General features: G+C 39.9%; 1 protein-coding gene across 3 annotated transcripts in view; it reads right to left on the reverse strand.

The window, feature by feature from the left end:
• Positions 1 to 15,002, reverse strand: part of CRHR2 (corticotropin releasing hormone receptor 2) — a 163,112-nt gene that overhangs the window by 110,771 nt on the left and 37,339 nt on the right. For 2 of the 3 annotated variants that reach the window (XM_067292538.1, XM_067292536.1), the window contains exon 3: positions 3,979 to 4,098. In XM_067292538.1, the coding sequence (XP_067148639.1) occupies positions 3,979 to 4,098 (120 nt within the window). Of the gene's footprint in view, positions 1 to 3,978; positions 4,099 to 4,248; positions 4,529 to 15,002 lie in introns of those variants that run through there. The other variant, XM_067292537.1, reaches the window with a different exon arrangement.

Here is a 15,002-nt window from a genome sequence, read left to right on the forward strand (position 1 = left end):
CTAATAAGTGAATTAATCTGTTTTCTAAAACAAGAATAAAAGCTTCACACTGTCAAAGCATAAACACACCTAGAGGGCAGCAATCATATTGTCATCTTTAACTATATATAGATCCTGAACAGAGACAAGTACACAGCAATACACTGCACCGACACATACATTTTTTTCCTTTTTTTTTTCCTTTTAAGAACTATACAAGAGTTTTGCTGCAAAAAAGCAAAGTTGTAAGTGAATGGCATCATCTTCAGATCCTTGGCCAAAGAACATTTTGCCTATATTCACAAATCATACTAAAGAGTAACCACATTTTGATTTGTCAGCATGACTTTGTTTCCCAAATAAAAAGGGAGAAAAAATCAAAATAACAAAGTGTCAGAGACGAAAAATACTCACGGCTGACAGACTTTCTGTTTTATGAATCCAGCTGAAACTTATCTGAGTCACTCAGTAGTTCCCGAGAGACTCACAGACACACACGCGCAAGTTCATCACGAGAGTTTTTTGTAGTTAGAACGGAAATCTGACTTTTTGCAAACTGTTTACTTTAGAGTGGCAAACAGGGTTTTTATGTACCAGTTTCTGTCCTTAAATCTTTGACTCAGATACCTTTTGGTTAAGTTCTGTTGGCATATTTCAGGGTTTGATAGCGTTCCCCATTTGAGCACTCAGGGCTTGGGTGTTAGAGCGACAATCAAAGCATTACAGTTGCTGAGCGGGATACCAAGCAGGGGTAAGTCCATATGAAGCCTTTGGTGAGTTGACTGTGGTGCTACTGCTTACTATTTTGTCTTGAATGGCATACACTACATACACAGTGACCACAATAAGTCAGACAAATAGCCCTGTGAGTACCAGGACTCAGGGAGCCTGGTTTCTGAAGGATTTGTGTCTTGTGCTTGACTGAGTCTGATGTATAAGAAGGTGCAAATGCTAGTCTAAGCTTTTCATGCAGTTTGCACACTTATAAGACTGGATTTTCTAGTGTCTAGTGAGTCACAAGCAGATGCAAAAGCCTTTGTCTAAAGGCAATATTACCGGGTTCATGTCCTCTAACCGGTAAGCTACTTTTATGATACTGGTAGGAGCTTGGAATATTTTGAGACCTTCATTTCTAAAAAAAATTTGCTAAAATTTCCCCCAAAGGTGTATATATATTAAAATGACAGACATGCTCATAGCCATACAAAACCAATTTAAAAATATGCTATAGTTCCTACAAGGTAACAGCTCTCAGACCAGCGATACATGACAGCATAATAAATAGATGCGTTATGATCCAGTACTGGATAAGCCGTTAGTAGAAGAAAGGCATTGCATGCTGCCTGTTCTGCACTTTTCCCATTTCTTTCTCAAAAACAGTTCAGCACAGTTTTACACACAACCATTTCTTCCTTTGCCCCTGCCAAAATGCAGAAGAAAGAAAACAGGACAAAGCTACACTACACGTCCTAGGCAAAAATCTCGTGTTAATCCAAGCCATCTCCTAATCAGACTTTAACTTTACAGCTGGATTATTCACCTCTGACATTTGCAAGCTCCATTTCCTGTTGTTTGTCAGTTGACTGTGCTTACTTTATCATCTGCATTAGGTGCCCAGTCTAGGTTTGAAGCCCACTGAGTCCTGCTACAAATTGCCCTCTAACCATCCCATAAAATAACTTGGCGAAATGATGCAGGTAAAAGTAGTCAGACTGCATCAGTATTTGGCCTTCCCAAACTTTTGACATGTTCTGCATGTACTAACTGCCACGTCTTTCAAATCACAAAAGAGACTGCATCTTTGTATTCAAATTTTAAACTGTTCTGCTGCTTTCCCAAGTCTTAATCACGAACTACCAAGCTACAAGAAGCTGTTCATTTTACAAGCTGACTCAAATCTAGGCATAGTTCTTCTCTTCCTCTTCTGTGCCAGGACTTGGAGAATCTACACACACAGAAGAGCAGAATATCGATTGCAAGCCATTTACAGTGGTTTCAGTATAGTTTAGCACTCTATTGCAAGCTACATATGTTAAAGATCTGAGCACCAGTATGCACTATCAATCAGTCCTGCAAACATACATTTTCTGAATGTGAACACTTATGTTTTGAAAGGAGAAAAATATACATTTTCCCCAGCTATGATAAAATAGCATTTCAGCAATTCAATGTAATTTCTTCGTAAGTATATTTTTTAATTTTTTTAAAAAGTCACTGTTTTAAGAGCAAGGAATTTAAGAAAATTTACCAGCAATTTAATACAAACATTAGCTACAACTGAGAAGGAGGAAAGCTGGGAAGAACTTTAAATCTGGTCAGTGATAAAATATTGAAAACATTAACAGAGTTCATCAAAATACACTGGGGTATTTAAGTCTTTTTTTCTTTTTTTTAATTCCCTGCACAGGAAAGTCATTTAAATTCTCTCCAGTATGTTTATGAGATAAATAAGGAATCATCCATAATGCATTTCTCTTTTTTTTCCCTTCATTCTTTCCTTTTGGAAAAACAAAAATAAGACAGTGGAAATACTGACATTCCCCACCAAAAAAAAAAACAAAAAACCCACCCACATTTCTTTCATGTACCTTTCCTATGGCTAATCTTTTAGGGTCCATTCTGACACATCTCCTCATCTCTGAGCTGTCCTTAGCTTTCAGAATATTTCCACTGAATGGGACTAGGAAGGTAGTGGACTGTTAGCAAACAGTGATCATAGCAATGATCAAAGACAGCACAACCCAGCTCTTTGTCTGTGCCTACATACTCTGTTGCAAAGCACACAGGTCAGAGAACATGTGTTTGAGGACGATCCTGTAGTTCTCTGAGGTAACCTTCTTGCTCCCCTCAAAGATAAGGATGACAGAACATAGTCCCCAAGAGCAGATTTGGAAGAGGGCTTTGTTTGCATGGGAAATATACAGCACTTTTGTCTAGTTATCTGACCCTTGCCACCTGGAGTTGGAGAAAGAGGAAATTCTCAGGTTAGAAAACAAGGTCTAAGATGACAGGGTCATGCTTTTATGGGACTTACTGAGAATGCTACTCCTATGAAATTAACACTAACTTAAAATTAAACCACCAACACCTTAGTAACAATTAGGAGTGAAATACAGAGTGAAATGTCCACATAGTCAAAAGCATCCTAAAACACTTGAAAAATGACTGGCAGATAAGTGGGATATGCATACTTGGAGCTAATATGTGAAAAACTCCTAACAAAAGGTCCAAACAATATTGACAGATAAGGAAAAGGAAATGAGTGCCTGGGTCCAACAGCCTGAATAATAAATTCTTAGTGAGTCATCATGATTGTTTACCTCTAAGACTAGATCATCAGTTCCAAGAGATTTCTAAGGAGCCCTCATACTCCCTTGCTCTGAATTTTATCTGCCTCATAATATCCTCTCCTGTTTCCCTTGCAGTAAAGATGCAGCCACCCCGTCTCATAAGCCAACTGCCAATGAAGTTACTAAATAGATTCCAGACCTCAGACTTCTGCTTGTTAGATATAACTTCCAGCTCAGTTTGTCCCCCCTGTTCACACAAACAGCCTCTCAAAAAGAGAGTCCTTTCAAAACACAGTTCTTAGGTGTTAAGGCTAGGTACTTTGCAAGCCAGAGGATCTCTACTTTAACCAGATGGCTGAAGCACAGGTACAGTAAAACATACATACCGCCATACACATATACACATGAACAAACACACAGTCAGACAGCACAGTGCATTTCATTGTCTCCTTAGATTGCAGAGGGTATTTTTGCCCAGATCTACCTAAATAGACTTAAGAAAAGAAGAATCAGTGTCCAAAATGCTGTGTTTCTGAGAAATCTGCATCATTCCAGGCAGGAATTTTGAATATACAGCCTGGAATGTGGAGGAAATGTTGATTCTCAGGCAAACACTTTTTTTTTTTTTTCCTGGGAAAGATATTTTGAGTTTCTCTAGGTGCCTTCTCAGTATCAGATCTATGGGAGAAGAAAAGGAGTTTGTACTTACTCGTGGTGTTGTATTTGATCCCATTGAAGAACTCCGGGCAAGGTCTCTCTACTAATTCCCCCGCGGAGGTTCTGGGCCAGCAGGTCCCGATCTGATCAGTGGTGGCATTGCAATACGGACCTTTTGCATTAAAAAAGACACAGAGAGAGAAAAGGGAAAGAGAAGCAGTTGAAAAAGCACAAAAGCGACACACTGTGCATCACAAAGCAAACTGTGAATTTTAGCTCTCATAAAGCTTTTCCAAGCCCAGCGCTAGGTAACGTTTCCTACCATCAAAGCCCAGGAAAGGGACAGAGGAACTCTCTAAAAAAGTCTCTTGTAAATGATCCAGGAGGCTGCAGTTGGCATCAAATTCTTCTAAGATGAACTGAGATATGGTCACATCCATTATTCCCCCCTGGGGCTACTGGACTGGGTAAGGCTCCTTCCCCTTTTCTGGTTCTTGTCCCCTCTCCTTTCTTCCTCTTTGGAAACAAATGATCATCAATCTGCGGACACCCTGCAATCTTGTGTGTGTGAGCCTCTCTCCCTCACAGCGTGCTGACAACTTGGCTGAGAGTCTGCGTCTGGCTGTGCAGTTCAATCCCCCAAGCTCTTCTCTGCTTTAAAACAGCAGCTCAGGAACCAATGGGATCACACTGAGCCCAGAGTAAGGGGCTTGCATCTCTTAGCCGGCTTCCCTGGTCTAGCAGCTCTCTAATGCTGCCTCACATTGCCAGACTGTTGTATTGCTTGCTCTCCCTCCCTCTTTTCACTCTAACACACACGCGCACACACACACACACACGCTCACTCACAGTTTGATTGTTAGCTGCAGGGATGATTGCTTCTGCAAAAATACTCACTGCAAGTTAGAGCCAGGAAGAAAAGGAAAAGCCATTGGATTAATATAAACTCCTCTGGCTGGTTGGGAAGCAAAGCAATTCCTGTGTCTTGGACAGGGAGGGGAGAGGAGAAGAGACCCCCTGTCCAGCAGTTGGGGTAGTGGATCCTGAGCAGGCCTTGAGAAAGAGGAGAAATAATGAAATTTAAGACAGGGGAGATATGGTCTGATAGAAGGGAGGCATCAGAATAAAGGAATCTGGAGTAATGACCTAGAGGGGAGGCAGAGTAGGGACAGGAAGGGAAGGGTTGGGAACCAAGCCTGGGAAAAGCAAGGCATAGAGGCAACACATCTTTCAGCCCTTCATTCAGACAGGATGGGATGGGATGGAATAGGATAGGACAGGGTAGACCCAACAGATCAGGGCAATCAGAATCAACAGATTAGGGCAAGGCACAGGGGGCAGACTTAGAGCTTTGGAGCGAAGGACAGATTACTTAAAGGACAAGGAAGAAAAGAGAGGCTATTCTCTCCTTCTCTAGTGATAGGATGGAGTAAGGCATCCAGAAAGGATGTATACCCAGTCTGTCAGGACACAGGAGGGAGATCCTCTGTGAGAGGAAACTATGATGCTGGTAGGGATGGAAGAGCAAAGGGCTTGAGCAAATAAGGTCACCATGGAACAGGATGAGAAAGGTGTAGGAAGAGAAGAGATGGAGGCAGTTTGGAGGGAGATGCCCAGATGGTCATCTTTGGTCATCTCTGGAGAAGTCAAAGCTCAGTAAAGAGAAACTGATTAAAGTTCTTCACCCTGGGACATGCTAGAGAGCAACCGAGACATAACCAGTCTTTCTGTCTTGCTACACAAAGAAATGAGGAAATCTTTAGGAAAAACTGGCAAAACCTTGCTAAGGAAAAAGGAGGATAGAACTGATGATAGCAGGATCATGGATTTAGAAGGATCTTAGGAAGCAAATGGGCAACTGACTTGGGAGAAAAGCAAGATAAGCATATATGCTGGTAGCACAGATGAATGCAGAAAATGAAGGAGAGAACAACAAAGAAGCTTTGACAGAAAAAAAGGGGTCCAGCAATGGAATCCTGTGTGAGTTTGTGTTCATAGCTTTAGATTGGACATGTTTTTTATGATGACTTCAAAGCAATGGTATCAGACTCTCAACAATGTCTCTCTCCCACCCTTCTTTGGCCCAGACTTTCCCTTTACTCATATTTAAAATCAAAAGGCTTCATTCTTCATCCTTCAAGGACTGCAAAAAGTGTGTTCTCCGACAAAAAGAAAAAGAACAAATGATTGGGTTAAGAGGAAAAATAAATTACCAACATGAACTGCTAAGGGAACTAGATAGAACACTCTTTTGCCATCTGGGGAGTCTGGAGATTCTTTAACATTTTCATAGATTGCAACAGAAAAAAATGAGTTCCATCATGTTTTGGGATGAGGATTTTTATTCTAAATATGCAAAATCCACAAATTAGTAAGTATCTTAACTCTCTAGGCTGTTTGATGTTACGAGGCAAGTGAATGCCTCTCTCTCTCTGTCTTTCTGGAGCTGTGATCGCCTTCCCAAGTAAATGCTTCCAAAATTGGAATCCTTCTTGAGAAGTCAGTTTTTCAACAAATTGGCCTTTGTCAACACCACCAGATCTCTTTTTCCCACACATCTCTAATTCCAAAAGGCAATATGGCAAATTTCTTCAGCATCATTCATACCACATGACCACCACTGCAAACATACTTGTCTTTGAAGAGGGCTTTGAGGAGAAAACACTATCTCTGGAACTCTGAAGCAAGGGGGATTAAAGTTGCTCTGAATGTCTAGGCAACTCACAGTAGTCTATCCCTTCAACTCTATCTTCAGCTCTACACTTTAAATTACTTTGCTTCTTCCTGGAAGGGCAGTTGAATTCAGAAAAATTTGAAGTTCAAAAAAACCCTGTTCCTCAAGCAGAGCATCTTATAGTGATGGTTATGAGATGTTCTCAGAAGACAGTAAGTGCTTAGTGGCATCAGTGGGTCCAGTGGCCATTTCAATTGAGGCAGAATTGATCAGTGAGTCAGGCCTTGGTCTAGAATGCTGATCAGAGTTTCTTTCCTGCTTCTGGATGCAGCCCTGTAGAGCAAAATCATGTAGCCTGGGCAACAGTCTCCATTTCTCACTTGTTGTCTGCATCATCTCTTCCCTCATACTATTTATACAGCACCTGGTACATTGGAATCTAAAACCTTGGCTAGAGGCTTTGGGCACTAGAGTTTACGCAATTTTTGGAGGAATGCATTGTTTTTTACAACTAAAATCAAAGAAAGACGGTTTCAAAAAATGAACTACTCTTAAATTGGGTAAATGTTTCACTTTTCTAAATGGTGTGTATTTTTCAGCAGAAACACTTAAAAGTTTTTTCAGAAGAAACCTTTCAAATACTGCAAAGTGGAACACTGAGCTGAATTTCACTTCAGAACTGTTTTTTATAGTGGTTAAAATCCAAAAAAGCAGACCAAAACAAAACTTTTTTTTTTTTTTTCAGGATAAAGAAAATGATCTTCTCATTTCAGTGAGAAGAGCTAGAAAATCATCTAGTCAATCTAAAATGATTCTACCCGCCATCATCTTTTCACTTCAGTGACCTTTAGAAAAACAGAAGCTGTACATACAGCACAGATAATACTACTGTATTACAAATATGTAACAAACAAAAAATCACAAAATAAATATAGAGGTGACAAACAAATTTTCTGGGAGTAAGTCTCAATGAAGAAGATAATTTGTTATTCCTCAATCCACAAATTAGCACTATTGCCGAATAATCTCTTCCCAGCTCTACTGTAGCCTCTTGCTGAAAAACTACTTTTGCAACTTTCCCTGGGTAAAATTAATTACTTAATAAAAGTCTTCCTTTGACTGGATCTAGTCAGATTCTGATCATGTTAATTTGACTCATTTGATGTGAAAATGTTGCTCTTTTTAAAAGAAGCAAATCCAATTAAATTAAAGATTGACAGAAATATTGTAGCTGCTGACACTGCTGATTCTCTGCTGATTCACTACCCTTCTGTGATGTATTTGATACAAATAAAGAGCTACTAGATAATGTCAAGCAGTAGGTAACAGAGATCTGGCCTAAGAATAACTGAGCAACCAAAGAAGGCTGGTAATTGCATTTGGCAGGCAGAAAAACTTTATCAACTTGTGAGTTTGTTCTTGTGTAGTGGTTTTCACCGGTTTGTTTGTCTGGTATTCATGACATATATGCACAATTAAGGTGTATAAGAACATCTGAATATATAAGATTATGGAAGTGAACACGGCAGATAAATATTTAAACACTGCAACACTTCAGTCAGCCTCTTACATAGAAGAAAAAGTGACCTAGGGCTCTTCTGGAACAGGAATTAGCTCTGCCCATGAATGGACTACTATATTCCTTGGTACTACAAATCTTTGCTTGTCAGACCTTGCACAACTGTTACCCAGATAGTTTCTCAGCCTCCTCCTTAATCCACAGTTGGTAGATTTACCTGGAGAACATCTTTCAGTTTGCCCCACAGACATTAACTAAGAAATATGACAGTGCGCTGTTTAATCATGACAAGCAGCACCAAAATTCAGCCCTGTGTGGACTGAGGCAGTCAATATGTGTGTGTGTGTGCAGGGAGGAAGGGCTGGCTGCAAAACCAGTTGACTGCTCCTCGGTCATGTCTAGTAGAGGCACCTCCTCTCCCCACTCAACCTCTACAAAATCAAGAGACCATGGTATATTTCAATATCCAAGAGGGGAAAAAGCCAGTTCTTTCCTCATTCCCCTTGCTCAGAAACAGAAAAGCCATCTCACTATAACTCATCCAGCCTTCTTTACCCACTACAGTGACTGTTTTATCTCCCATTATTCATCTCCCATCTCTCCTTACCTATTTAGGTGAAGAGCTCATGCTTTCCTGGCACATCTCTTCTATTCAACGCATAAAGCTTAGGACAACCAAAATACACATCATTCATCAAACCATCTGGTTATATCAATACTCTTCCCATCTTAGTTCCATTGGTTCTCAGTGATTTACCTCACCAATAGGGTAGTACCTCATAGAATCACACTCCTGACTACTGTTTCTTCAGGTATTTTAATCCAAGTAAAATCCACATCCAAACCATACTTATCACCTAACACTATAAATTGGTATGTTTACGTAGGCTTGGATGTAGCAAGTCAGCTACATACAAGAATATCTGATCCAAAACTGTGGTATGGTCTTCAGGGCAAGTACAACGCCTTCTGGTTGAACCTCCCTCCTGTCTGGCCCGTTTGGAGTTAATGCAGGTCTATGTGAAAGCCCATGACCATCATGTGATGTTTATCACAGCCTCTGTGAGGCAAAAATTCAAGAGAAACTCAAAGGAAGGTTGCCCTACCCTAATTTTGATGGCAGAGAGGAGGGTGAAGGGGAATGAAGGGAAGGAGGAAGAAACACAGTTCTTGTTTGTAGAAATGAAATGTTTAGATCCCTAGAGGACAGTCAAGAGGCAGAATTAAGGGTGACGGTAGAAATGCAGTGTCGTCAACTCATATTTCGTACAATGCAGCTGCTCTAATGGGAAGTTTATCTGTTTACTTTTGCATTTGTCTATCTCTACATTATTGTCACCTTTAAATATGAGGCAGGATGGTTTCAAATGGCACAATAAGAAGTATTTTCCCAACTCTCTTTTTATCTTCTGTTTGAAAAATGTTTCCCAATATTCCTTAATTAAGCAATGACCTTTCAGAACCTTACTTTAAAGTTAGTGGGACTTTTCAGCTGGGTAAGGACTATAAGACCAGACACTTTAATGAAGATACTAAATTACCAGATGGGCTTCTGGACCATAAACCTGAAGGCCCTCCTGCTCAAAAAACACTGCAGAATTGATCTGACTGCACTCTCAAGTGCAGTGACAACATGGCCGCAGGCTGGTGAAGTATTTGCCTTTTCTTCTCGTTCCATGTAAGCCAACAATGAATGCAAAGACAATTTTCAGAGTGGGAACAGGACAAGCTTATAGGATGTAGGACTAGGCAATTCAAGCACCAAAAAAGATGGACAGTACACCTCCAGAACTACTCTGGGAATGTCATATATGGCTAACTTCTCTGCCACACTATGATAAAACTTCTCACAATGAACTATATTCTGCTACAGGAGTCAACTCTAAAGAAAACCACTCTTCAGATTGAGAGAAAACCACTCTTCAGATCTTCTGATCAAAATCTGGTCCTTAATGTAGGTAGTTGGGATGTACTCAGAATGAGTGGAATTGCAAATTGTTGTATGCAGAGAGGAATATCAGACAGAGATAAACACAGATCTTTGTTTCAGTTGATAGACTCATTTGTTAGAAACAGAATACACTCTTTATTGCTAGAAATGAAGTATGACTGTAGTAAGCAAAGATAAAATTAAAAAATGCAGGTTTGCGATGATGAATTTCTGCAGCTTCATTGATGCTGGAAAATATTTACTGTGGGTATAGAAAGATTCTAATAGCATAAATAATAAATGGCTTCTAGCTACACATTAATATATTTCATCCAGCGCATTAATACGCTTGTCATTCTGTACAGCTATAAAACCTGTACAAGTGAATCATGTTACATGAGACAAATGATGAGACATTGCAGGGAGATTATAATAACACACAAAAGAACCAACCTTGACACACTCATAAACTGCCAATTTTTTTTTTTAAGAGGTGTTTTGAATGAATGTGCAAAACACCATCTACCATATAAGAGACCACAGAAATACACATTCCAGAATAACTGTCATTTTATACAAGATCAAAATCAGGGTCAATGTTTCACAGGCACGTAAGAACACAAAGGACCAATTTTATATATTTATTTATGCCTGGCAATGGCCTGGTCCTCTGTTTACAGTGTAAGCAAATAAAATCAAAAAATGGGTATTGGGTGACATCTGCATAAATGATGACAATGAGCACGTGTCTCAGTCCCACTTTCTATGAAGTACAATGGAACCACTGCCAGATAAGAAGTATAGAATCAGTGTGTCTTGCCCTGCTCACCTCCTCACAAAACATATGCAACAAGTTTTTTTGTGGCATAATTCAGGCCATGCCAGACAAGATTTTGCTGTCCATGCCTCCCACTCTATTTCACTGTGATGGCTTTCAGTGTACACTGGGAAGATCTGAGTAGTCACCCCATATGGTCTCAAAATAGGATGGAGCACAGAAAGAAAAGATGGAGTATTACAAAATGCTCAGAAGTCATCTCCCCTGAACACACACAGGTGGAATGTATGATAATTGACTTTGAAATATTCTATAGCTCAGAAAGCAGAGAAAGAACATACAAATCACTATAGTTCATGTTGTTCAGTATACCATCTCTAACAATGACCAGAACCAGATGCCTCAGAGAATGGTGTAGCCCACCAACACAAACCTCCTGCTCCAAATTCACAGAATCACAGAATGGTTGAGGTTGGAAGGGACCTCTGCAGATCATCCAGTCCAACCCCCCCGCACAAACAGGATCACCTAGAGCATGTTGCACAGGACCATGTCCAGATGGCTTTTGAATATCTCCAAGGATGAAGACTCCACAACCTCTCTGGGCAACCTGTTCCAGTGCTCTGTTGCCCTCACAGTAAAGAAGTTTTTCCTTACGTTCAGATGGAACTTCCTGTGTTTCAGTTTGTGCCTGTTGCCTCTCATCCTATCACTGGGCACCACTGAAAAGAGTCTGGCTCCATCCTCTTGACACCCTCCCTGAAGATATTTGTACACATTGATAAGATCCCCCCTCAGTCTTCTCTTCTCCAGGCTGAATAGTCCCAGCTCTCAGCCTTTTCTCATATGAGAGATGCTCTAGTGAGGAGCTCAGTCTCTGTCAATTCTTTTCAGAATTGGCCAGTGTGTTGAGGAGGAGAATGATGAAGAGCAAATCAAAGTTGTCCTGTTTTTTAGCAAGACACGCTTAACAAAACAGCTTGTAACATATAAAATAAGTTGCCAGGCAAGATACTGCCAGAAAACAACAAGAAGAGTCTAATCCAACCTAATAAAAATAATAGGTGGTGGACAGGAGAAAAAAATTAGTGTTTGTCTTAAGAATCAGGAACTCAGAAAGCTGGATTTTGTTACTGGGTTTGCTAAGAGATTACCACACAATACTGACAAATATGTCTTGCATATGTGGAAAAAATCTTACACCCCCAGCAAGTTTTTCCAGTTGACCAGAAACTTGTATTAACTCCTTTTGTCTTCCCTGAAATCTGCAGCTAATCTAATTTTGAACTGGTTCTTCTGGAAAGGGAACAAGCAGTGGGTGATCTGTTATGCAGACAGTCTTGGAAGCTGGTTGTGCTTCTGTTTCCTCCTCCATAAAGTAGAGCTAGTGGTATGAAACAGCCTCACAAAGGTATTAAAAGCTTAATTTGATTGACATTTGAAGACATTAAAACTGTTAAATATACAATGTTTCAGAAGCATTGTCACATGGAATTTCCAAATTATAGTCCCCTTAGTGGTTTGGTATCCTAAGCAACATCAGGACCTTCTTGCAATGGTCACTATATGAACACACAGGGAGAGAGTCCCCACCCTCCTAAATGCTTAATGACAAAAGGTGAGACAAATGTAGCAAAGAGGAGGAAAAAAAAACCAAAAACAGAAGCACAGTTAATTACCCAAAGTAAGACAAAGATGAACAGCAAAGGAAGGGAACGAACACTGGAGTGGGTTTCATGTCGCATCTGTCTAGATATCTCCAGTGTAGATGTCTCCAAATGAGCCAGTTAAGCTAAGCTTCTTTTTCAGTCAATGGAAAGAAATGGGAAATTTGTAATACAATTTACCTGATCTATTGTAGTCATCTACTTTATGGTGAGATTAATTTTGCCCTAACCTCCATCCAATATCCTGAGTAGATTTCTGCTGTCTGTAAAAGAAACCTGTAGAGATTAGGGCTGTTGTAAATGTCTACATTTAAGCAAAACCTAGATGCCTAGAACACAGGCCAAAATGTTTCCTGAGCCCTTCTCCAACTGGCCCGCAGCACCTAGTCTCACTGGAGTGTCTGACAACTGTATTCCCAGGAATTTGAGCTAACTACTTAGTAGGAGATCAAACAAAAACAGTTTAAACAAAATAGATCAAGAATAAAGATACAAATAAAAATGTCATGTTAAGATAGGACTATCACAATACCGGCAATGCATCATTATGTGCTTAGAGATTCCCTGTCTTAAATTTAATGCAAGTATGTATAAAAGAAAATCAATACAACAGGAACACTGCATAATACATTTGTATCCTCCTGCTGGCTAGCTGATTATTATAAGGATTCCAGGACAGTCAGCAAGCACCAGAGAAAATATGAGAAAAAAGGAAAGAAATTATAAGCAGTCATGCCAACTTCAGAAAGTGAGATAGTAGTTCTCAAGAGCATCATTATGAAACAGATAGCTAGGGAGGATCCAGTCACACTAGGTAGAGTCTGGACTGATTAAGCATGAAAAAATGGATTATCATAATATTATTAGGGCCATGATAACTGAGGAGAGGTTTAAAAAGAACCTAATGATTCCCTGATTTGACTTGCAAAGCACTTTAGAACTGCTACCATATGAGACCGCTGCCCCAAAAGAACAGAATGTGTGGAAGGGAACCCAGGCTCCTTCTCCATGCCAGTCTTCCTGAGTTAAAAGGATAGTTCCCTCTAACTACTTTCTTTGGATAATTCTTACCTTTCTTGCTCTCCATCTCTCTCCATATACTATTCCTTCCACAATTTTTTCTCTTCTAACACCTCCTCAGCTTTTCCTCTACACCGCTGGGGCAGCAGCCTGACTGTCCTTTAACTGTGACCATATGCAGCATAGAATAGCATGTGCTTTGCATCTCATGCTGGCTTCCCATCAGAGCTCACAGACTATGTGGAACCTCTTGGGAAGACCCTGGGATAGAGGGACATACCAATAAAAGCCAAGACAATATTAACCCACATCATACAGGGATACTGCACTCCCAAAGACACTACAGGAGTGGATCTTCCAGGTTCATTTTCTCACAGGTGTCCAGGAAAAAAAATAGTTTTCATTGCTTGAAATTATTAAACTGTTAGGAGTATCCTTGCTTGTGTAACTGTAAAACTGCCATTCAGGAGAAGATCAAGTGAAATCATCCCCCTTGCATAGGTATAGACTGAATGTTGAGAGGTCAATGGTAGCAGAGGGATTCATCTGACCTAATTTCAGTCATCTAAAAGTTGTGTGTCTAGTCTAAGCCAGGTATCTAGGTTCTCTTACAGTCAACAGGGAGATGGCCACTTTCAGAGATTGATGATTCATTTTATTTGGAGATAAATGCCCTCTTCAAATTTGTAACTTTTAGATGTTCTATTTAGTAGGATGTAATTCATCTCAAGATATGTATAGATACATCTCTATTTTATACAGAGCTCTCTCCTGCCAACACATCATCTACCTGAGATGGATATTGGAGCTGTACATGTACGTTAGGTATAAATTGAGAAGGACAAATCATGCAGTGCAGTACAGCGTATTTCAAAGCAGAAAAAAAATGGTTACGCTAAGCTACCTCTACAAGACAAATGATATTACCTACTATTCATAGAGATGCTTACTGGGGAGGAATTCCATTGAAGGCTGAGAAACTCCTCCATTTCACTGAGCTTTGTGTCTACTATGAATGGTCAGGGGGAACTCTACTGCACGTGCACAGACATACGCACATGCTCACATGCAGCAGTTTCTGAAAGAAGTAGCTTGTGTGATCACATTCACCTCTTGCACATTAATAGAAAAAATGCTTTAAGATCATTCTGAAGACAGCATAAAATTGTATGTCATAAGAACACTCTTCTCACATTACACACTGTAAAATACTAAAAGATATGCATTTGGTATATCATTAGTTTTGTTGTTCTTTCTAAGCATGTCCTATGTTGAAGTAAAATGCTTCTTGGTAAAGGCTGTTCCTTTCTTCAAAGTCAGTTTCACTGACGGACTCTGGTGCTTAAATGTTGTTTAACTTTAAACCCATGCTTAACTTTCACTCCCTTCAGGAACTAAGGAGGAACTTGAGTGACTTAGTAAATAGAGGCACTTTGTTGAACTGGAAAGTAAATGTTGCTTTGGTTGAAATGCAGATATATTTGTTCA

Source organism: Apteryx mantelli, chromosome 2 (genome assembly GCF_036417845.1).
Source record: "Apteryx mantelli isolate bAptMan1 chromosome 2, bAptMan1.hap1, whole genome shotgun sequence".
NCBI lineage: Eukaryota > Metazoa > Chordata > Aves > Apterygiformes > Apterygidae > Apteryx > Apteryx mantelli.